The 22,175-nt window shown below is 42.6% G+C and overlaps 1 protein-coding gene across 1 annotated transcript; it reads right to left on the bottom strand.

The window, feature by feature from the left end:
* Positions 1–14,333: 14,333 nt before the first annotated feature.
* Positions 14,334–20,564, bottom strand: LOC127607150 (C->U-editing enzyme APOBEC-2-like). Its single transcript, XM_052075278.1, has 3 exons — positions 20,151–20,564; positions 16,447–16,671; positions 14,334–14,966 (listed from the first exon to the last, which is right to left on the bottom strand). The coding sequence occupies exons 1-3, from the start codon at positions 20,375–20,377 to the stop codon at positions 14,663–14,665; spliced, it is 756 nt and encodes a 251-aa protein (XP_051931238.1). The 5' UTR covers positions 20,378–20,564; the 3' UTR covers positions 14,334–14,662.
* Between the last annotated feature and the right edge of the window lie 1,611 nt (positions 20,565–22,175).

Raw genomic sequence — 22,175 nt, 5'->3', positions numbered from 1 at the left:
ATAGACTTTCGGGGGTTATCAGCATAGGCATGACTACTGAAACAATAAATGAAGTTCATGGAGCACATTGGTCAAGGCAATGGAATATACAGTAAAATACTCATCAGGATACATCAATATGAAATATTACCACAAGTTGAATTAAGCTCCGATACTGCTCTGATAGATCGGCCACTGATCGTGATCAGACAATTTCTGCGGAAAAGTATGTGATCGAAATATGTCTTTTGTTGCCGATCACAAAACCTGATCACCTGCAGCTTGTATGCAGCATGCATCCAACCTGGGACCAGCTTGTGTGGAGTGCAGTGTCCCCAACTCCTTTCCTTATGTTGCAGACCAAACCAACAACGGAATCATAACGTGTTTTTCTGTGTTTTGATACACTTTTTTTTACAGTGTTAATTTGAAATAAAGTCGTACTTTTGTATCCTAAAGGGATACAAATATGGGTATTTAAAAAATCTGCTGAATTAATTAATTGAAAAAAAAGTGACAAATGTGAAGCTGTTGGGATGAAAATCAGCACCTCCAAATCTGGTCCTCAGTTGGAAAAGGGTGAAGTGCCCTATTCCGGGTCAGGAATGTGATCTTGCCCAAAGTGGAGGAGTTTAAGTATCTTAGGGTCTTGTACGCAAGTGAGGGCAGGGGGAGCGGGAGATCAACAGGCGGATCGGTGCATTGCCTTCTGTGATTGTCTCCTCTCACATGAACACTTTGAGACAGTAATTCATGCCTTTGTCACATCCCGGCTCGATTACTGCAATGCCTTGTACTTTGGAGTCAGCCAGTCCTCCATTAAGCGCATTCAGCTGCTCCAGAATGCCGGTGCTCGCCTCTTGACTGGTACTCGTAAGAGGGAGCATATAACTCCTACTCTGGCATCCCTTCACTGGCTCCCCATTCATTTTAGAGTTATTTTCAAGATCCTCCTCTTTGTTTTCAAATCTCTGTATAATCTCGCGCCACCTTACCTCTCTGAGCTCATCCGCCCCTACACAACTGCCCGGCGCCTCAGATCTGTGGACCAGTCTTTGTTAGAAGTACCAAGAACTAAACCGAGGCTCAGAGGGGATCGTGCATTTTATGTTGCTGGTCCCTCTCTCTGGAATGACCTCCCACTGAACATTTGGCAAGCCTCCTGGCTGCCCATCTTTAAAGCCCTCCTCAAAACTCACTTGTATTCTTTGGCGTTCGACTCAGCATGACTTAGATTTGTTCTTGATTTTACTGCTTGGTGCTTTCTACCGCCTTTATTACAGATTCGTCTTGCTGTTTATTGTGTATGTTAAATCGCTCCATGTACAACACTTTGTATGCAGCGATGGCTGTTTGAAAGTGCTCTATAAATACTGTTTACTTGACTTGATTTGACTTGATGTGTCGGTCTGATGGTGTAGAAGGAGTTGAGCCAAAAGGCAAAGCTCTCAATTTACCTGTTGATGGTTCCAACCATCACCTATGGTCAGGAGCTATAGTTTGTGACCGAAAGAATGAGATCCTGGATACAAGCTGCTGAAATAAGTTTTCTCTGCAGTGTGTCCAGGCTCTCCCTTAGAGATAAGGTGAGAAGAGTCGAGCCGCTTCTCCTCCACGTCGATGTCGAGTGGAGCCAGATGAGGTGGCTTGGGCATCTGATTAGGATGCCTTCTGGACGGCTCCCTGCTGAGGTGTTCCGGGCATGTCCCACCGGCCCGAGGCCCCAGGGACGACCCAGGACAACCTGGAGAGACTATGTGTCCCAGCTGGCCTGGGAAAGCCTCAGGACCCCCCGCAAGAGCTGGACGAAGTGGCTGGGGAGAGAGAAGGCTGGGATTTCTGCTAAAGCTGCGACCCGACCCTGGTTATGTGCTAAAAAATGGATGATGGATGGACAGTAATCGATTATTAAAATAAATGTTCGTGAGCAACTCTATAATTGAAAGAGAAAAATGTAGGTAATCTATGAGACTGGGACCGTTATCAGCCGATCTCACGAATGGGTGATCTGTTTCGGAAACGGAAGCATACGACCCTGATCGGAAACCCCTAATAGCTTACTGTTGTGTTGATGTGTTCATAACACACAGGACTGAATAATATGCAAACTAAAGTTTATGTTGGAATTTGAGAGAACACCGGTCTAGTTTTTTTTCCTCCAAACTTTGAAAACGGATCTGAATTCGAGCTCAGATTTATTCTATCACACCACGTTTTGCCATCTGCATCTTGCATAATAATGATTTACACAAAACCTGCTCATTCACTCACGAGTTTGACGCCACAGTCATGCACAAAAACAGCTTTTAAAGCACAGTTTTTAAACCGGGTTGGCAAAATGTAAACAAATGATCATTGTATCCTTTCTGGTGCCAAAGTGTGTGAGACTGCAGCTTTTGTTTCAATGCTTGATAGAAGAAGTAAACCACCAAGTTTAAAGTACGCAAACATCAAGGTTGTGCTTGAAAGATTAAAATACTGCGGTCACAAGGGGTTGCTCTGCATGGATTTGAACATGAAACCTTTTGTGAAAGCAAAACAGGTTCAATGTCAGGCTTCCGCAGAGCTTGCTGATGATCAGATCATTTGAATCAGGTGTGTTGCAACAGGGAGACTTGGAAAACATGCAGGGCAGCGGCCCTCCAGGACCTGAGTTTGACAACTATGCACAGTCTAGCACGTCCCGGAACCCTCGTGAGGATAAGGGGATTAGAAAATGGATGGATAGACGAATGGATGTAACAAATTATGTAATTTAAACTATTAGTTTGGCTGAAACATCAAGACATGGTGTGATTAAAAAGAAAACAACAACAACAACAAACAAAAAACAAAACGACTGAGTAATTCTCAATTATGGCCAGCTTGCAAGTTTAACTGGAAAGCTATTCACTTTCCAGTTAGGGATTACTGCCCTCTAAGGGATGAACCATGAAATGCATTTATCTGATCCAATATATCAGGCTTTTCAGGGGCACATTTTTTTATACTTTGCACTTGTAAGTAATAGAAGGCTCAACATTTCCTGTATATAGGATACATTTGCTTTTACAGGTTTGCCACCTGCATGCTTTCTGACGAAGTGTTCTGGGCACATCCCAGCGGGAGGAGGCCTCTGGGATGACACTATTTGGGTGGATAATAATAAGAAAAATAAAAATTATTATTAGTCTTATTATTATTCATAATTACAATAATAATTGTTATTATTGTTATGATAATAATGATGATGATGATGATGAAAACCTGATGTGCTGGAAAAAATACAAGGGCAGTTTCAGAATCAGCGCATAAAATTACTCTTGAAAACGTTATTTGCATCTCTGGTTAATAAACAATGGTAAACTCTGATGACCAGTGTAATCGTTGATGGTGAAAAAACAAAAATCTTCTTTTAGTCCAAATATAGTTAGGTCTATGGCATTATGGCATTGTTCTTGAATGAACTTTCCACCTGAACATAATTTTACATTCAACACAATTACCAGAAAAGCTCTGTTAAACGCTTATTGATCTATTTCAATGACCTTTATTTCAAGACAATACAAAGCAAATATTAACGTCAGCACACAATTTGCATTCACACTCACTATTGTGAAGCATCTTCTGCACATGCACTCCAAACAAATTAGCTGGTTTGCATATGCTGTTGCTGAATGTCTTACAACAGCTTCCCAGAATTCAAAGCTATGACTGCATTTGCGGTAAATGCCAGACAATTGCAGGTGTGACTCTGCTTTTATTGGCAGGAGACTAATTTTGGAGCTACATTTTGAGAACCGGTTTCATCTTTCGTCTCCTTGGTTCTCCCCAATTTGATTGAGATATTAATGAGAGTAATTGGAAGACGAATCAATACGTAACAACCGTTTGTGAATGTGTGTGTGTGTGTGTGGCAAGGGGTGTGGATTTGACTTGTGATCCCAGCCAACTGACTCAGGCATACGGTATTCCATCTACCCCCTTCCATCCCATATAGACGATTGGTTTTTGACTGAGAAAATTACGTCCGCAATCGATGCCACGTTGACGCATAGTTGGCATCGAGCATCAAAATACTTCCACACGCCATTCCAATCAGTAACACTTGGCCGAGTAGGAAACAAATTGCACTGGATAGTTTAATCCTCCAGGCCAAGTACACTATGCAACTGTCACAATCATAATAATGCTCCTGTGGTGGCGAATAGAGAAAAATAGACATGAATGAGATTTTTATCTGAAGTTTAAGTTAAGGTGTTTAAGTTAAAGTTAAAATTATTTTTGACACAACAAACAAAAAAGTGTGATTTTGAGGCAAGGCAAGGGAGTTTTATTTATCTTGCAAATTTCATACACAAGGCATCGTCAATGTGCTTCACACAAGCAAAGTCACCATAACAACACTCAAAAGCAAAGCAGAGAAAACAAAAGTAGTTCATAAAAATTACTAGAAAGTACATTGATAACACACATTGATAGAAAACTTTAAAAGTCAAGTGTGAAGTAATTTTATAAAATCCTAAATGAAATATCAGTAATTAACCTTAATACATTAAGTAAAGCATGAAAAAAAAACTATTTTGTAAATTTGCCAAAGGAATTGTTTTCCCAAAGTGAGATTCTGACGAGTGATAAACCCTGAATTGTGATATCATTTTAAGACACCAATCTTGGGGTTCTCTCTATGGAAAGTGTACAAATCCAGATTTTTTTTCGGAAAACGTTTCAAACTTATCTGAGGGGATCCAGGTGTTTGAAAAGTTGGAGGAAGAGGATGTTGTTGGAAACATGTACACTAGACCATACATGTACGAGCCAGATGTACAGGATGCAGAAAATGTTGTACCCTAACAGTCGACATGGAGTGGAGATGAGACCCATTGGGATTGGAAGAACGGTAAACAATGTCGGCTGTGGTTAATAGCTTGACATTATTGTTGGAAATTTAATGCTGTGCCGTGCTTTAAATCGCCTGTGATGGGATTACCTACTTGGTCCATGTATTCCCGCTGCCATTGAGAGCACACGACATAGTGGGTTGGTGTCCTACATTGTCATTGCTAAGGTAGTTCTGCTGCGTTGTCAGCTACTCACACATTACATTGGCAGCATTGTTAGGTGCAAACCATTACGGAGTATTCTATCCATGCTCACATATAGTTTGAATGATTTCATCCATCGACACAAATATTTTGAATCAAATGTTTTCATAAACAACAGCCAGCCAGTTATTAATGGATTATTCCACCTACTTTTTTGCAAATTCTTTACCATAAGCAAAAACGTTGAGAAAACACAGGTTTTCGAAGTGCTTGTATCAAAGAATGCTCGTCCACAACCGTGTGAAATTCATTCGCTTTGTGAGAGCGAAACTGTATCGTTCCAAATTTCTGGTCCATTTACATGCCGGATCCTTTTCTTTTGGCCACTCAAACAACTGTTTGCCTGAATGTGAACAGTGCATCGCCGAACCGTGCCAATGCATTTCGTGGACTAATTCGATGACAATGGCAAAGAGCAGTGAGTTACAATCAACAATGCAGTGCAATAGCTAGCTGACTGGTGACTCTGCATTTTATAAATGAACACACTCGCCGCAGAATGCCGAAAAAAAGCATTTTTGTTGTAAAGCACATGCTATGCGTCTAACTTTGAATCTGGGTGGAGTGTGTTAAAAAGTAACGAACGTATGCTTGGAGATATTTCAAACCCTTTAGAGCTGGGATCTCCAACCGTCGGGTCATTTGGTGGCGGGCCGCACAGAAAGAATAAATAACTTATATTCCTTCCGTTTTATTCATTTTGGAATCTGAAAGATGTTGTATTTTGAAAAATTACCAAATCTTCTGTTATATCAGTCTACAACAGTGGTCACCAACATGGTGCCCGCGGGCACCAGGTAGCCCGTGAAGACCACTTGAGTAGCCCGCCAGTGCCTGGACATTGTGATTTGCTAGTAGAAATTATGATTTAAAAATGCAAACATTGGCAGTACTGTGAGACATTTCGAAACACGATCAAAGTCTGACAATTTAAATCATCAAGTATTAAAAATAACCCATCCTCATATTATTGAAGGTATTTTGGACAAATATGTTATTTCAGACGTGTATCAATTTGGTAGCCCTTCACACAATCGGTACACATGAAGTTGCTCTCACCCTCAAAAATGTTGGTGACACCTGGTCTACAATATGTCACTATTGACGCGGGTGAATGCGCGCTTCTCAGACACGTGATAGGTTACTGCTAATATGAAACCCAGGAGCTAGCAAAATGAATAAAAAACAAACGTCTTTGAAAACATTTTTTCAGGAAGAACAAAAGACCCAGCCAGGAGACAGAAGAGGAGTCTACGACTTTCAAGAAAGAGATGCCTACATTTAATAAACAGTATCAGGAGTCCTATTTCAAATACGGCTTTATCTCAATGGGAGATTCACACGCACCAAGCCTACTCTGCCTAATAAGCGGTGATGGTGAGTCGTATTTTTCATGCACTCTTTATTTGTGGCGTATCTTATTTTGAAGGCACGTTTAAACGTTACCATAGCGACCAGAGAATGTTGCGGCCAGATAGGACGTTCCTCGTGTCATGATTCGTGTTAATTATTATGTTTCGAAAATACTACACTTTTCATGCAGGTCCTATGATTATTTTCTTGTATCTATTCGGCCTTAAACGCCGGTCCCTGAAACCAGATCGTGAGGCAAAAAAGGTTGGGGACCTCTGCTTTAGAGGACATTAATCAAAGGTCTATGAATAAAGCAAATTTTTCAACCTGGATTTCAAAGCGTTTACAGTCTGTGCCTACCTTCACTTCTGTTGATAGTTTATTCCTTTTGTGCGCAGCATAACGGCGAGATGAATCTTCTCCGTGTTTACTTTGAACTCTCAGGTCCACTAAATGACTCAGGTCTGCAGATCTCAAAGCCCGACTGAGTTTATATTCAATTAGGATTTCTTTCATGTATTCCGAACCCAACAATTCAGTGATTTGTAGACCAGTCACATAATTTTCTAATCTCTTGTACACCTAATTGCGAGCCAGTGTAATGTCTGTGGGACGGGAGTAATATGGTTTGATCTCTTTGTTGTGGTCAAAACCTGAGCTACAGCATTCTGAATGAGCTGAAGCTGTATTTTTTGAGGGAGTCCAGTATGAAGACCGTTAGAAACATCCAAGTCTGCTGGAGGTAAATGCATGGATAAGTTTGTCCTGGTCTGCTTGGAGCATGCTTCCCTTTTTTCCGGATGGTAAAATGCTATTTTCGTGATTGATTTTATATGATTGCTGTAATCGGTCTAAGTCTATCAGTGACCTGAAATTTTGAACTTGGGCTTTGGTTTCTCAAGCCAGTGACTTTAAATGTTTTCTAACAGAAATTCTCTTTTCTTCATTTCCAAAAGCAATTACCTCTGTTTTGTAAATGTGACGTTAACACAGGACAGTGTAAATGCATTTAGACACTTTAAAAATTTAATTCAAATTAACACCCTCTGGTGTTAAATCGACACCAGGACATTTGCAGTAGATGTGACCTTAGCTGCCCCTTGTCACATACCTTGCTCTTTTTAATGCAGTTCATACAAGTTCAGAGAAGAAACCAAAAAAGTAAATGGATAAACAGATAACAGACAAAACAACCACTTTTTAAAGGTATCTTGTACACCTTAATCTACACATTAAAATAAAAAATAGAAACTGAAAATAATTATGAATACCTCCAAAGTAGAGTTGGCAGATGGGGTTTGTGACATGGGAACTTGTAGTGATAAGGGTGGGATTAGCAGGAGGTAGGTCCAGGGGCACTTGACCATTTTTTGTTCTCATCACTTTACTTTTTCTATATTACATATTTGTTTGAAATTGAACATTTGGTGTACAAATAATGAAAGCTGGTCAATCCAGCAGGATAAAACAAGAGAAAAAATGTGCTTGCAAAAGGCAAGGAAAATATGGACATTGTTTGTCTCTAAAGGACAAGAGAACCAAATCATGGCAAACACCAACCAAGAATAACTTGCCAAACAAAATGACTATTGAGAGAAATAAGAGAGCAAGGGACAAGAATAACGGGGGAAACTCTGGTCTGTCGAAAGAATTGCATGTGAACAACGACTTGAGCAAGGCGGCTGTCGGAATGAATCCTTAAATCGTTGCTTGATCATGATATGAGACAGGTGTGCGGTGAAGGGAAACGCCCACTGCTCAAAAACAGACAGAAGATGACAGTTCTTATTCACCAGCAGGTATTTTCAAAAACTCAAACAGCCCAAATGAAGTCACCACAAACGTTTTGGGAATATCTGGGGGGTCCACCTTGGCACCATGTCTGTTGAACAAAACGGGACTGTCAAAATGCTGTTCATTAAAAGCACAGAAAACACCAGCACTCTGCTGCCATCAAGTGGCGGAAGTCAAATTGTACGGACATTTCCCCCATCGAGATCAGTTTTAGTGCAAACATGCTGCCAAAAACGCGCAAACATGAAGCAACGGTATTCTAGTTCGGTAGATGTCACACCCAAAATGCTGAAAATAGTCCACAATGGGGCCACACAAAGGAAAGGAAATATAATATGGCATGCAAATGGCAGAAAAAACTCAACAAAAACGCAGAGCTCTTGAAGAGGAATCCCAATCCAGGGTGTCATCCTTAATGTTTGTGTGATGTTGTCTTCTTTTAAATGGCATTTCATGAATCAGCAGATTCTGAATTGTCTGAAAATCTGAATGTTTTGGAAATGAAACTAGGCCAGGACACTTCAGCAGGCGCGGCCAAACAAGTTTGAATGTCTCATACGAAAAGTAAGTGGTGAGCAGTCAGAGAGGCCTACTTTGCTGTCTTAAACACGATCAGAAGCACATAACTACATTTAGAAACTCAATTCTAATATCTGTTCCAAAAATTTTCATTTATTCATTCCCAACAGTCTATTCTCCTCATTTTGTAGCGATTTTCTTGACTGCAAAGGTTCTCGTACTGACACGTGGAAGTTAGATTACTTTTTTTTTTTTCAGATTTCATTCTCTGTGTGTTGCTTCATCAATCTAATCTGCCTCAGGCCAATATGACGTCAACTACATTAGCATGTCTTTTATTTAAACAGAAGTCTGATTGGTTGGCCTATAGAGCCAAATTTGACTTGCGAAACACACCCATAACAATTTGCGCACACTCATACATTTAATGAGTATCCTTAGTGAGGATGATGTCTTTGTTTTGCTTTTATTGTTTTTGTCGCGTTATTAAATAAACTTGGATTCTGAACTGCTTCAGAGGATATAGGTGGCACAGTTGCATGCTGTTATACAATCTTTTTTTGTAGTATGGATGGTTTCTACGATTGCAACGGGATATTGGTGGGATTAAGTGGTGGGTTAAATCAAGCGAATCCCCAATGAAGGCCCAGGTATCAAATGCACAGCCACCAAGGCCGGAGCTACTGGTGGCCACCCCCACACCTAGGGAATTTAAATGTATACAGTATATATATAACCATCCATCCATCCATTTCCCAATCCGCATTATCCCTACCAGGGTCGCGGGGCGTGCCTATCCCAGCTGTCTTCGGGCAGTAGGCGGGGGACACCCTGAAATGATTGCCAGCCCAATCACAGGGCACACACAGACGAACAACCATCCGCACTCACGCTCACACCAAGACATCCTGACACGCATGTTTTTGGAATGTGGGAGGCTGATATATCAATATCTATATATATATATATATATATATATATATATATATTCGGTGGTTCGAATCCCGCTTGGGGCAAAAAATGAGCACATAACACCATCCAGTGTGGGTCCTTGGGCAAGATCCTTCACGCTAATGCCTACCTCATACAATGATGAGAGACAATAAAACGAATGACATGCCGGCTCAGACGTCGCCCGGCCAAACAAGGTCTGCGTCAGGTGCTGGGGAACCAGAGCACCTTGATGAAAAATGGGCTACTGGAACAAAGCGGAGATGGGCGAGAGGCGATAACATGGCTCTGTTGGAATGCTACTACTCAAGCAACCCTAGTCAGAGGGGTTACATGCAGAGAATGTGGGCTGAATGGTTACTTCGAAACCCACAGTCACGGTTGACCACGAAACAACTAGTAGCTCAGTGTTCCAACATCCACAAACGGCAACTGCTGTCACAACTTGAGATTGATGAGGTACAACGCAGGTTCCATGGCGAAGGGCCCCAGGCTGCCAGATCAGAGGAGGACGTCATACAAGAGATTGGGAGGCAAGCCCCAATGAATGCAGATGATGAGATTGGGTGGCCAGCCCCAATGAATGAAATGCTGAGCGAGGCAGCAACTGACCTGAAAGCTAAGATCATGGCGAGAATGAAAGCTGGGCAACCTAGAAACCGATTACAACGGCTATGTGAAGTACCATCTGAAAGTCTCATAGAAAGTGTGAATGCAGCACTGAGGGCGATCCCTACCGTAACGATCACAGAAACCAATGAGCTGATATACGCTTCAGCATCAGTGATCCTGGAGACTCTGGGCTATAAGAGCAACCATGGAAGCCATGAGATACGTTACCCACCATGGAAAAGACGGTTGGAGGCTAAGATCAAGGCGGCCCGTAAAGATGTGAGTCAATTGACAGAGGCCCAGAGAGGTGTAATGAAAAGGCCGATACCCGAGAGGTACATCCAGATGACCATACCTGAAGCACTCGAAACTGCCAAACAAAGGCTCCAAGCCTTGTCCAGTCGCCTAAAGCGGTACACGAAAGAGAATGAGGCCAGACGAATAAACAGGCTGTTCGCAACACAACCTGCGAAAGTGTACGCTCAGTGGCAAGGTCCTAACAACAGAGCCGACCCACCAAGACTAGAAACTGAAAGGTACTGGAAAGGCATATGGGAGAAGGAGGTTGCACATAACAGCAGTGCACAATGGCTGGTGACCCTGAGAGAGGAGCACAGCAACCTCCCTGAACAGAACCCAGTTACCATAACAGTGGCAGACATACAGGAAAGAGTCTCAGATATGAAGAACTGGACAGCACCAGGCCCGGACATGGTCCACACCTACTGGCTAAAGAAACTCACAGCACTCCATGAGCGCCTAGCAGTACAAATGAACCAGCTGCTGAGGGATGGGACTCACCCAGAATGGCTAACCGAAGGGCGAACCATCCTGATCATGAAGGATCCCTCAAAGGGTGCAGTTCCATCCAACTATCGACCAATAACCTGTCTCTCCACAACATGGAAGCTCATGTCAGGCATCATTGCGGCTAAGATAAGTGGACACATGGATCAATACATGAGCGAAGCACAGAAGGGCATTGGTAGAGATACTAGAGGAGCCAAACATCAACTCCTGGTTGACAGAACAGTCGCACACGACTGCAGGTCCCGACGTACCAACCTGTGCACAGCTTGGATTGATTACAAGAAAGCCTATGACTCGATGCCACATACATGGATCACTGAATGCTTGGAGTTGTATAAGGTGAACAGGACTCTAAGATATATATATATATATATATATATATATATATATATATATATATATATATATAAATACAGTATATATAAAAAAAATCCTCGTCTCACCCCCCCTCGGGTGGTGTCCGTCCCTCATTCAGCTCGGGTCCTCTACCAGAGGACAGGAAGCTTGAGGGTTCTGCGCAGTATCCTTGCTGTTCCCAGCACTGCACAGTTCTGGACTGAGATGTCCGATGTTGTTCCTGGGATCTGTTGCAACCACTCATCTAGTTTGGGGGTCACTGCCCCGAGTGCTCCGACCACCACAGGCACCTTTACCTTCCAGGCTCTCTCCAGCTCCTCTCTGAGCCCTTGGTATTTCTCGAGTTTCTCGTGTTCCTTCTTTCTGATGTTTCCATCATTTGGGACCGCTACATCCACTAAAACGGCTTTCCTCTGCCCTTTATCTATGATCACGATATCTGGTTGGTTCGCCATTACCATCTTGTCAGTCTGGATCTGGAAGTCCCACAGGATCTTCGCTCTGTCATTCGCCACCACCTTCGGAGGTGTTTCCCATTTTGACCTTGGGGTTTCCAGTCCATACTGCGCACAGATGTTTCGGTAGACTATGCCAGCCACCTGGTGATGGTGTTCCATGTAGGTTTTCCCTGCCAGCATCTTACACCCTGCAGTTATGTGTTGGATCGTCTCAGGTGCCTCTTTGCACAACCTACACCTTGGGTCTTGTCTGGGCCTCAATGGCTCTGATGCTCAGGGCCTGCTCCTGAGCAGCCAGGATGAGTGCCTCTGTGCTGTCCTTCAGGCCAGCCCTCTCTCGCCACTGATAGGACTTCTTGAGATCGGCCACTTCAGTTATGGTCCGGTGGTACATCCCGTGTAGGGGCTTGTCCTTCCATAATGGTCCCTCTTCAAGCACCTCATCTTCTGTTCCCCATTGTCTGAGACATTCTCTGAATACATCATCCGTTGGAGCCTTCTCCTTGATGTATTCGTGGAGCTTGGATGTTTCATCCTGGACAGTGGCCCTCACACTCACGAGTCCCCGACTTCCTTCCTTTCGGCTTGCGTACAGTCTCAGGGTGCTGGATTTGGGATGGAACCCTCCATTTGTGGTTAGAAGCTTTCGGGTCTTAACGTCCGTGGTCTAAATCTCTTCCTTTGGCCACCTTATTATTCCTGCAGGGTATCTGATCACTGGCAGGGCATAGCTGTTTATTGCCCGGGTCTTATTCTTGCCATTGAGCTGGCTTCTTAGGACTTGCCTCACTCGCTGGAGGTATTTGGCCGTAAGCCGCTTTCCTTGTTGCCAGTTCGAGGTTGCCGTTGGCTTGTGGTATACCGAGGTACTTGTAGCTGTCCTCAATGCCTGCTTTTGTTCCTTCAGGGAGTGAGACCCCTTCAGTGCGGACTACCTTTTCTCTCTTAGTCACCATCCGACTACATTTCTCAAGCCCGAATGACATCCCGATGTCACTGCTGTAGATCCTGGTTTTGTGGATCAGGGAGTATACGTCCCTTTCGCTCTTAGCATACAGCTTTATCTCATCCATGTTGAGGAGGTGACTGATTGTTGATCCATTTCTGAGGCGGTATCCATAGCCTGTCTTGGTGATTACTTGCTTAGGGGGTTCAGTCCTATGCAGAACAGCAGTGGAGAGAGTGCATCACCTTGGTATATGCCACATTTGATGGACACTTGGGTAAGTGATCCCTGAAGGATCCCTTGAGGGATCCTTCATGATCAGGATCATTCGCCCTTCGGTTAGCCATGCTGGGTGAGTCCCATCCCTCAGCAGCTGGTTCATTTGTGCTGCTAGGCGCTCATGGAGTGCTGTGAGTTTCTTTAGCCAGTAGGTGTGGATCATGTCCAGGCCGAGTGCTGTCCAGTTCTTCATATCTGAGACTCTTTCCTGTATGTCTGACACGGTTATGGTAACTGGGTTCTGTTCAGGGAGGTTGCTGTGCTCCTCTCTCAGGGTCACCAGCTATTGTGCACTGCTGTTATGTGCAAACTCCTTCTCCCATATGCCTTCCCAGTACCTTTCAGTTTCCAGTCTTGGTGTGTCAGCTCTATTGTTAGGACCCTGCCACTGAGCGTACACTTTCGCAGGTTGTGTTGCGAACAGCCTGTTTATTCGTCTGGCCTCATTCTCTTTCGTGTAGCGCTTTAGGCGGCTGGCCAAGGCTTGGAGCCTTTGTTTGGCAGTTTCGAGTGCTTCAGATATGGTCATCTGGATGTACCTCTCGGGTATCGGCCTTTTCATCACACCTCTCTGGGCCTCCGTCAATTGACTCACATCTTTCCGAGCCGCCTTGATCTTAGCCTCCAACCGTCTTTTCCATGGTGAGTAACGTATCTCATGGCTTCCATGGTTGCTCTTATAGCCAAGCATCTCAAGGATTACCAATGCTTAAGCGTAGATCAGCTCATTGGTTTCAGTGATCGTTACGGGGTGTATATATATATATCCCATCTCGAAACAGATGAGAGACACTGTTTCAAAAACCTCCAGGGTTATTAAATTCTAACCTACAGGATGTCAACCTCCCTTCAAGGCACGTGAATAAATGTCACACGTGCAGCACTCAAGTTCTCCAAGTCCTTACATATTTCAACAAACTCCTGTTCTTGTGTCACAGAGTCTGACTTTTTGACATTTTTGTGAAAGAGGGGGAAGTACTGAAAATGTATTATTTTTAAATTGCTTGATGTGAAATGACAGCTTTGCTTGTCAGTCCTGAATCCTAACCAGTTCCATCCGTCGGTACGGCAAGATCTCGTCGTCATTCAGGATCTCACACAACAGGGTGTTATTTTCCACAGCTATTGTTCATCTGTATATTGCTATATTTCTGAAGCCCGATGTATTTTAGAACTTGGTGGCACTTGAGCTTGTTTTATTGACAGTTTATTGGAAATTGTCATTTTGTGTTGAAAAAGGTTGGGGGTGAAAGGATTCAAGGATATCTGAGAATGATGAACGTTAAAAATACCAAGGCCCTTCATTTGACCTCTTGATGAGCTACTCAGAAAGAAGACGTTGCCATAGCTACTCGACACATAGTCATTCCTGGTCATATGTAGAATAGATTTTATTATTTTTTTTGTAATTTGTCAAAAATAGGATTTCAATTCAATTCAAATAGCGCATGTTTCCCCACTCAAAAAAAAAAACTTCTAACAAAAATCATATCATCCTTTTCAACGTATGCTTACTGTGTTCACTGCAGAATGTCAGAAAGTTTCTCCTGATAATACTCATAATTGTCTTTGCAGTCTTCCCACAGATTAATAGGTTGATCTTCATTCTCCACAAATGTATCCCAGGTATAGGAGAAGTCCAGAGGCTTCATCATCCTGAGCTTACATCCAGCTCTGTGCAGAGCCTTTAGCCCAGCTTGGATCTCGGCCTCCTCAAACTCAAACAGCCGAGCAGCAAAGATACTCAATTTGATGTTTTTCTTGGTGTTTAACACATCAATTATCTTGGCTGCACACGCAGAGCAGGGACTCGATGACATATACCTGAAAGAAAGGGGGAGACCATTTTATTCCATTCATTGTCAGCGAAAAAGATGATACATTTAGTTCACCGTAAATCCAATTTATCACACGCAACAAGTTGCAATTCTGTTGCACGCTCTTTTGGAAGCTCTGTAAGCACTTTTTGTTTCGATTTTGGTGCAGTTCCTGGAGTAGAACTTGGAAAAAGAAATGTCATGCAGCCCTGAAATAAAAGGTGAGAACTAGTACATTACAAACAATATATTCGATTGTTTTCTGATGTTTCATATTTTGAATGGACTCTGAATTGGAATTTGTTTGTGTTCATCAGATTGGGCATCAAGGCTATTTATGAAGTCACTTTTGCTAACGTCTATTTTCTTTTTATTGCACTCATAATCCTTGAGAAATTAAAATTACACGCTTTGATATTTTTTGTTGCAGACAACACACCAAGAGGAGATGTCGGGGTGAAAGGTGCACACAAACCGTACTACACTTCTTGAGCTGGGTGGCGCCTTGCTAAAGGGCAACCTAAACTGTAGCCAGAAGGCAGACTCGCATTTGAACATGAATAATAATTAAAAACAAAAAGTAATTTCATTTTTTTTCTCCACATTTTGTCTGCAACGGGACTTCAACTTTCACGTTCCGATTCACCACATCCCATCGATCTCTGTGAGGTGCCACCACGGTACATCGCCTTGAGATTTGAATAGCCGTCTCCTTCATTTAGTCATTGTTGCAAGACAGAAAGCCGTGGATGGACTGTGATTGTTCTTTATTTGGTTTCGGTTGGCTCACCTTGTGCGCACTATCTGAGAATGGAAGGTCTATCAAAAGTGTTGTCATGTTGTGTTCTTGTGTATCTCCAGCAGGTGGCAGAGGAGGGCCACTCCTCCCGGTCGCACACTTGTTGCTCATGTCATCAAGCCAACACACTTGATTCAAATGATCAGCTCATCAACAAGCTCTTCAGAAGCCTGATCACGGCCCTGATCATTTGAATCAAGTGTGTTTCAGCAGGAAGAGATGGAAAACATGCAGGAAAGCGGCTGGAGTTTGAGTTCTCTATCTTCATGTCTCTGTCGCGAACATTTGCCTTGCTCACAGCTCTGCTTCCAAGACACACATTCTTCTTGATGTCCCAAGCTTTCAGATTCTCCGTTTTCTGATTCCGCCTTGTCGTCTTCGCTTACCTTTGCTAGTTATTTTTGTTGTCCTTGTTGGTCACGGGTTTGGTATTGTATGTGTTTTGGATTTTCTTGTCTATTTTCTGACAAGCTATTTCTGTTTTGCTCTTTGTCTTTGCAAATGTCTTGGATTCACTCATTATTCTGGTGCTGTACTGGCGACTTTTGTTGTACTTTGTCAGTTTTGCGACCTGTTTTTTCGGTTATAAATATTTTTGTTCATTCTTTCCGAGTTCACCTTTCTGGAGTCCGATTCAATTCTGTCTGAAAATGTGACAATTATGCAGATAAAGTTAAAACAAATTCACCAGGTAATTGTGTATTTGAGTGAAGGGTCATAGTCAGAGAGGCACTGCGTGAAGAAGGCCTCTTCAGCATGAGGTCCGGTGTGTTCATCCTCCAGACAACCTCTCTGAATCCCATCAGCTGTGTTCCCTTTATCAATCAGGTAACACAAGAAGGTCTTATTGCGGCCTGAGGAGTATTCCACATTCTTGAACTGGAACTTGAATGCAGAAGGATCGATCCGATCACTGTGAAATAGAAGAAGCAATTCTGAGGTTATAGTCACATAACTCTTGACTACAACAAAATGCTATGATAATATTAGCCTGTGTTATTTTCGTTACTAAAACTCATTTTTGTCGCGAACCACTTTGGAGTTGCGTCTTCCCTCAGAGGGCCGTTATAACAGTGAAACCACAAAAGTGTTTCATCGTCTCATTGCATTATTACTTTCAAACAACAAATTTATGGATTATTAGTCAAGACGACAATAATAGTTTATTCAATTATTATTCAAGCGAGTGTAAAGAAGGAAACAGAATAATTGACAAAAAAAATCTATGCATTATTTATTACACATGACAATTGTGTAATATGACATTACACACATTTGCTTTTGTGGGCAACAAAAAATGATGTGGTGGGCCAGCTCGGGCCCCCAGGCAATGAGTTTGACACGAGTGTTTTAGTCAATGTACATATTTTTTAACTTACATGAGTAGACTATGACAGATCATATAAAGTGTTTTAAAATCATATAAGAACAGTCCAGAGTTGAAAATGCGAAATTGTCAGTCACAGCCCCAATTGAAAAGTTCTGGGGGAACTTTCACTTGGTACTTTTATATTCAGTGATTGCAATATCATACGAACAGTAACTGCCGCAAGATTTTTTAGTTGAACTGTTTAATGGCTGCCAGAAAGATTCACTGTCATGGAGCCTCTGTTACATGTGAAAGATGGTCTAATTTGTCCAAAATAGATCCTAAAGTTCCCCTGCCATGGCGGCTCCCAAACATTGGAGGCAGCTCTGCCTTGCCCATGTGACAATGTGTCTTGACTGTCTTCAACTAAATATGCGTGCGAGGGCGCAAACAGAGGCAGAGCCAGAAAAACATCACAGCGACACAAGACTAGCTCGGGGGTCACAACCCGCTGCTCCAGATCCGCACGCAGCTCTTTAGCGCCACCCTTGTGGCTCCCTGGAACTTTTTCAAAAATGTAAAAAGATGGGGGAGGAAAATATATATTTTTTCTTTTAATATGGTTTCTGTAAACGATCGATTGCGGTATGTTGGTTGATCAAAAAGTAGATCTTTGGTCAAAAAAGGTTGGGCACCCCTGTTCTACAGGATGCAGTACAGGGAAAAAACAACATTTCATCATGAAGGCTCATTGTGTATTTGGAGCCTATATGGTCCTTCTTTCAACATTTTAGGTTGCCAACCCCTGGTACTAGCTCAAGTCAACAATCTACTTATGTTACTAAGAGGCCAAATCGAACAGTGTGAAAGATGGCATTCCCTGCGATTGACTGTCGACCAGCCCGGTGGACCTCTCCTCTTGTCACCAAGTCAACTGTGATACACTCCAACTCATCCATGACCATATGGACGACAAGCGGTATGGATGTTTCCGAGCCGCGTGAATTAGATTGAATGATATTCTACCATGGGCTTATGTTAAAAAAGCAAAAAACAAACAACCCCCCACCCCCCAACACACACACAGTTACACCCTTTTCTGGCTACGCAGATTCTCACGTTCATTCAGATATGACAATAATCCAACTTTGTGCCAGGTAGTCACTGGGTGGAAAAATTCAAAATGGTGGGCATCCCCTGTCAAAACCGGTCATCGGTGCATTCTCCCGTTGACACACACATTTCCTGTTCCTCATTCCAACGGCTGTTGTAAGTCCAGCGTCCCAACAAGACATAATTTTGCACTTTGAAGTTTTACAATACACCACAACACATTTTAAGACCTTTCCAGAAAGCCATCAAATGCATGTCGAGAAATTTTTTTTTAGCTGATCAAAGAGATATTTTAGTTGTGACATATACTGAAAAAGAATATCGGCGCCAGCTGCCTTTTTTACATCTACCTCTGCACAGAGGAGATCCGCTTCAAACATGCCATGCGACAGCCGGCATTAAATGATAAATCTTTGGACTTTTTTTGAGGAGTGTTGGGTTCATATTATTACAACCACAGTCATAGTAATGGCGCAATGGTATCATATACAGGTATGTAAATATAAAACTTGTTTTTATTCGCTTCTTTGCTGGTTGTCAAAATAGGTCTACATGCTGAAGTGAGTCGCCCAGTTTGTGGCACAAGGAAAGTTGGGCACTGCTGATTTACAGTGACCTATTTTTTTTTAAATAGCTGGACCTTAATAAATAATCACACTGCATTACTATACACACTGTTGTTGAAAGTATGTGTGTGTGGGGGGTTGGGGGGTCCCAACAATTCAGCAATACATGTGTGTGTGGGTGTGGGTGTACTGCATGAATAAAGAGATTCAAAAAACTGCTTCAACTGTATGACCTGAAGCTGTGTAATTGGTGTTGACTAACTAGTCCAGAATTTGTTGCTGCAGCAATAACCCACAGTAGCCATCACACGGAGAGAAAGGATAAGGTTAAGACAACCACACCTGCTCTGTTGAGTGACCTTGCAGTAAAGAGCTTCCATGTTCGCTTGAGGTTGAAACTTGCTGACAAGTTGCAAGCAGCCTGGCGGCGCAGGCAAACTAATTTTACATCAGACTCGAGTTTCAAGGCATTTTCAGTGGGTGTGGTTTTGTCGACAGAAAAAGAAAGTCTTTTGTGAGTCGTCATCCTGGATATCAGTTTTACAGGGAAGCAAGCTGACAAGGCAAGCTGTCACCTGATGCTGCTGGTATTCCGATTATTTCATCCTTCCATCCATCTTGTATACTGTTATCCTTGTCAGGGTCAGTGGGTGAAATGCAGGTTACACCCTGCGTTGGTTGCCAGTCAATCACTGCAGGGTGCATGTCGAGACCATCATTCACTTTCACATTCACACTGTCAGTGAGTGGGAATTGAAGCCACTCCACCACAAGTGACGAATATTATTAATCATGTGACTATTATGATCATGGTTATTATCACCATACATTGGGAGCTTCATGCCCCGCCCCCTCAATAGCTTACTTTCAAAACAGCAGAGAAAGACCTTCATCTAAGATGTAATACTTTAAAGTTCAGTGTCAAACTCAGGGCCCGGGAGCCAGGTCTGGCCTGCCACATCATTTCATGTGGCCCATGAAAGAAAATCAAACATGTCAAGTTCCATGATGCTTGCTAAAATCTCAACTAAAATTGAAAGTTTTCATATGCAATAAATAAGACATATTTTAAGCATTTTCTTGTTATCAAAACCCCCATTACAGTAACCTAAACAATAGTTGAATAAACCATTATTGTTATTTTTTTTATGTGGTTTCAGTAATAACGGCCCTGCCAGGAAAACGGTAACTATAATGTGGCCCGCGACAAAAATGAGTTGGACACCCTTGCTTTTAAGCCTAACCGTCAGTCATTTAATGTTAGGATCACACTTGTTCATGCCATTCACATCCATCTCATTAAGACTTGCTACCTGTATATGCAATGAGTAAATTCAATTTTTAGTAACGCTGTAATCAGCTTTCGCTTGCACAAAAAAAAAAGTTTCTTTCATTTCGACTTACCCTGCAATGATTTCAAATGGAGGTAGTTCCATCGGCTCAACCTCAGGATCTCCATTTTTACCATTAGGTGTTACATCATTGGTGGGCAGCGGCTCAGTTGATGTTCCCCCTCGATTACATTGAGCATTTTCTCCTTCGTTATTCTCTTCCCTTCCATCCCTGGTGTTTCCACCAGCTTCTTTTTCTTGTCTCTCCTTTCTCCGCAACATACGACTTTTGTCAGCCATGATTTCAGATTAATTAGGGCCTCAAGAATTAATGCAACAACAGATAAAAAAAAAACGAGCAGCAGCTACACAATTACTCAATGCAGACAGTGAGAAGAAAGCTGTGGAAAGGTGGACGAAGCAAGGGAGGAAAAAAAGGAAGTCTGCAGTGCAATGGCTGAACTCAAGACAGAGCTATAGGGAGGAAAAGGAGGGGCACAGGGTGTTGGTCAAGGGTCGGATTTGGGAGGGGCAAACTGACGTGTTTGTTGAGATGTGTATTACTTCGGTAAAAATTCCATTTAGAATTAAAAAAAAAGAATTATACAACCTACTTTAGTGTAGGTGTCTTGTAGGGGTAAAACCCCAAGTAGTATTGCACTGTATGACTTACAATTCCAGTTAAGTCTCATTCAGTTGAGTTCTCAGTCATTATTGAATTAAAAGGCGATTCTGCATCCTAAGTGTTGACTTTTGGCACACAAATCAATACCTTCAAATATGCAGATTCGAAACGATATGTGTAGTAGATTTCGTCTAAAAATATCATTGCCCTTTAAAGGTCCTGAGGGTTCAAACACCGGTAGAGACACTCAAGCAGCTGCAGCTTACAGAGCAAGCACGTCTATTAAAAGACTTGAAGATGAGAGAACCAGCCCGCTGTCTATAACGAGAGCATGTCATGTAAGGACCATAGGACATTTGTGGCCGTTTCAGCTTTCTTTTAAAGCGCATCTCTAAATGGCTGCATGTTGATTACATGGAGGGTTCTTGAGAGAAAATAATGTTAATTAAGACAGCATTATTAAAAGAGTAAGCAAATGGCCCAGAGACACAATTTCCTAAAACAGCACGTCAACACTTGTCAAATGACCCCTTAATTAATATTAGAAACTCCATCAGTGAGTTGGTTGCTTGCAGCTTTCTCAAACAACAATATTTCATTATTATTATTTTCTCTTGGAAACAACAAAACACAAGGTGTAACATGATTTTGGTCGATTCGATTAAGACACAGGCAGACAGAATCGGAGCCCTGCGGAGCCCTGCGGAGCCCTGCGGACATGTGTGGTGGATGTCATCGTATTTGATTCATAAATATGACAACAGCCTAAATGAATCTCTCTGAATCATTGTGCAAATTATGTAATTATGATGACCATCTTTAATATACTTTATTTTTAAAAGCACCTCCTTGCACATGACACAACTATGGGTTGGTAGGTTGTTGTCACACATGGATGCACAATCAGGGGTGGGAGGCTGCCTTCAAATGCCCACTTCACGACGGGGAACTTTACATCAGCCACAAATTGAGATCTTACATCCATCCATTCATTTTCTGATCCTCTTTATCCTCTCAAGGGTTGCTGGAGCCTATCCCAGCCGCCTTCGGGCAGTAGGCGGGGATACCCTGAATCGGTTGCCAGCCAATTACAGGGCACATAGAGAAGACAAACCATCCGCACTCACACCTAGGAACAAGTTTAGAATGTTCAATCAGAATGCCATGCATGTTTTTGGAATGTGGGAGGAAACCAGAGTACCCGGAGAAAACCCAGGCAGGCCTGGGGAGAACATGCAAACTCCACACAGGAAGGTCCGAGCCATCAAGAGATTTGCACACCCAAAGTACATTTAAAAGGAAGTGTAAGAAGATCGGCTGCACAGTATCCGGTGGTTAGCACGTCGACCTCACAGTGTAGCGGTCGTGGGTTCGATCCCGGCTTCGGCCTCCCTGTGTAGAGTTTGTTTGTTTCCGTGACTTCATGGCAGGCTAATGGAACACTCTCGTTGTCCCAAGGTGTGAATGTGAGCG

This window comes from Hippocampus zosterae, chromosome 9 (genome assembly GCF_025434085.1).
Source record: "Hippocampus zosterae strain Florida chromosome 9, ASM2543408v3, whole genome shotgun sequence".
Lineage (NCBI taxonomy): Eukaryota > Metazoa > Chordata > Actinopteri > Syngnathiformes > Syngnathidae > Hippocampus > Hippocampus zosterae.
The sequence above is the reverse complement of the archived record's forward strand: the minus strand, read 5'-3'. Positions and strand labels throughout refer to the sequence as shown.

Bases quoted from the DNA above. Each gene is read 5' to 3' on its own strand.
- LOC127607150 (XM_052075278.1), bottom strand. From the start codon at position 20,377: ATGGCTGACAAAAGTCGTATGTTGCGGAGAAAGGAGAGACAAGAAAAA. The intron at 16,672-20,150 runs GTAAGTCGAAAT...TCTATTTCACAG, and splicing joins CCATTTGAAATCATTGCAGG to TGATCGGATCGATCCTTCTG. The intron at 14,967-16,446 runs GTGAATTTGTTT...CCTTTCTTTCAG, and splicing joins CTCAAATACACAATTACCTG to GTATATGTCATCGAGTCCCT.